At 40.9% G+C, this 1,803-nt stretch overlaps 1 protein-coding gene across 1 annotated transcript in view; it reads right to left on the minus strand.

Moving 5' to 3' along the window:
* The window catches only part of LOC106952487 (Down syndrome cell adhesion molecule-like protein 1 homolog), a 12,765-nt gene extending 11,592 nt beyond the window's left edge, over positions 1–1,173 (minus strand). The window contains exons 1-4 of the mRNA XM_015040632.1: positions 867–1,173; positions 459–800; positions 246–374; positions 39–172 (exon numbers count right to left, since the gene is read on the minus strand). Of these exons, the coding sequence (XP_014896118.1) occupies positions 39–172; positions 246–374; positions 459–800; positions 867–930 (669 nt within the window). The 5' untranslated portion in view covers positions 931–1,173. The remainder of the gene's footprint in view (positions 1–38; positions 173–245; positions 375–458; positions 801–866) is intronic.
* Positions 1,174–1,803: the final 630 nt, after the last annotated feature.

A 1,803-nucleotide genomic window follows, 5' to 3' on the forward strand; every position in this document is an offset into this window, starting at 1 on the left:
GGTAGGGACATGTCCCTACCGTCCCTACCCAAACCTACGCCCATGCTGGCATCGCTGGTCCCCACACTGTTGACAGCAAACGCACGGAGGTTGTAGGTAGTGGCGGGACGTAAATCAACCAAAGTCACCTGAGTCTTGATATCCTGAGTTCTCACAGCGACATTCCAGGACGCTGCCAATGAAACGCAAAGTTAAAATCCAAACGTTAATTCGTAAGTAATGATGCAGCACTTCACTGTGCTCACCATCGCTGCGTTTAAAATCAATCAGATAAGATGAAATGTATCTGCCGCCATCAAACGGAGGACTCCAGCCAACTGTGGCGGCTCTTTGTTTCAGCTCTCTGAGCTCCACCTGTGGCGGAGAGGGGCGTCCTACGGTGTCAGAACAACAAGGTAGAATATCATGCACGCACATGAAACATGCAGTAATTCACTGTTATTGCATTATAAGAATACCTGGTACAACATTGAGAGTAGTCTCAACTTCCTGATCGTTGAACCAGCCAGGTATTTCCACCCGACAGATATATTTGCCCGAGTCAGCCTCCTGTACCTGTGTGATGGTGAGCGAGGCGTCCCCATTACCGAGATTACCCCTGAGATCGTAACGCCACGACAGCCTTGACTTCACCGATGTCCCGTCTGACTTCAACACCTCATTGTTACAGCCAAATGCAGATGTAGAACCTCTGGCCCAGCAAAAGGGCAGCCTGTCATATTTCCAAATAGCATAGGTGCAGGTTAGAGAAACGTCTGATCCCACTGTTGTTGTTGTTGTGTAGTATTGACAGGTACAACCTGAAAAGAGGATGACTGATTACCAATGAAGTCCTTTAATCGGTCTTCATTAACATGTTGTCTTACCTTTAAGAAGACAAAGGAGAAGGAGGCAGTAGAAAGCAGGGAACTCCCTCCCCGAACGATTCATCTTATTCCTCTCACCTGGATCAGTGATTTTATCATCTGCTCACCCCAGTGGCGATCAGCCTTTAAATATGTCAGAGTTCCCTCGATATGCTCAAGCATCCAACTTTTGGTGGCATTAGCAGAAAAACATGCAGTTCCTTTTCTTTGGCTCAGGTTCCTTCTACTGAAAATTTGGTTCCTTTAATTAGAAAAGGTCATCAGCGCATCATCAGATTGGTAATCTGTGCTTTTCACCAGAACAATGAGCAGGCTGAAAACTTACTGCACACTTTTACCTAAAAAACCACTCAAAATACAAAGATAAACTTTTCTTACACTAACAACATGTAAATTGTCTTTTTTTATTTTTATTTTATTATTTGCACAAATGCAGAATCTGTGAGGGGAATAAAATATTTTTAGCATAAAAAAAAATCCCATAAAATAGGAACAGGAAGGAAAACAGAAAAAGGGGATCTTTAATTCATAGATATTCTTCGTAATAAGCTGACGGTTTCCAAAACAGATTCAAAACAACAACAAATAATATAATCAGTGTGATCATTGCATAACATGATAATTTAAAGAGCTTTTTATTGGATTTTGGAAACATCCCACCTTTGTTGGACTACATGTATAAGACAGTACAGGTTCCATTCTGCCTCTTTCAAAATTATTTTGTAGCACAGTTGAGACTCCATGATAAATGACCTTATTCAAAAATATACAGTAAGGACCTCACTGTTGTGCATTTATTTCTCTAGTTTGTTTTAACAGTGATATTTCTCATGGGGTCTTGGAAAACAGATCAATTCACCTTGAACTTTGTTTTTATGTTTTGCCAAATTGAAACCACAAATTCTGTTTCATTTTATTGATAACAATACAAAGTAGT

The sequence above is a fragment of the Poecilia latipinna genome, unplaced genomic scaffold, assembly GCF_001443285.1.
Source record: "Poecilia latipinna isolate Pla-1442-1.1 unplaced genomic scaffold, P_latipinna-1.0 Scaffold521, whole genome shotgun sequence".
NCBI classification, from domain to species: domain Eukaryota; kingdom Metazoa; phylum Chordata; class Actinopteri; order Cyprinodontiformes; family Poeciliidae; genus Poecilia; species Poecilia latipinna.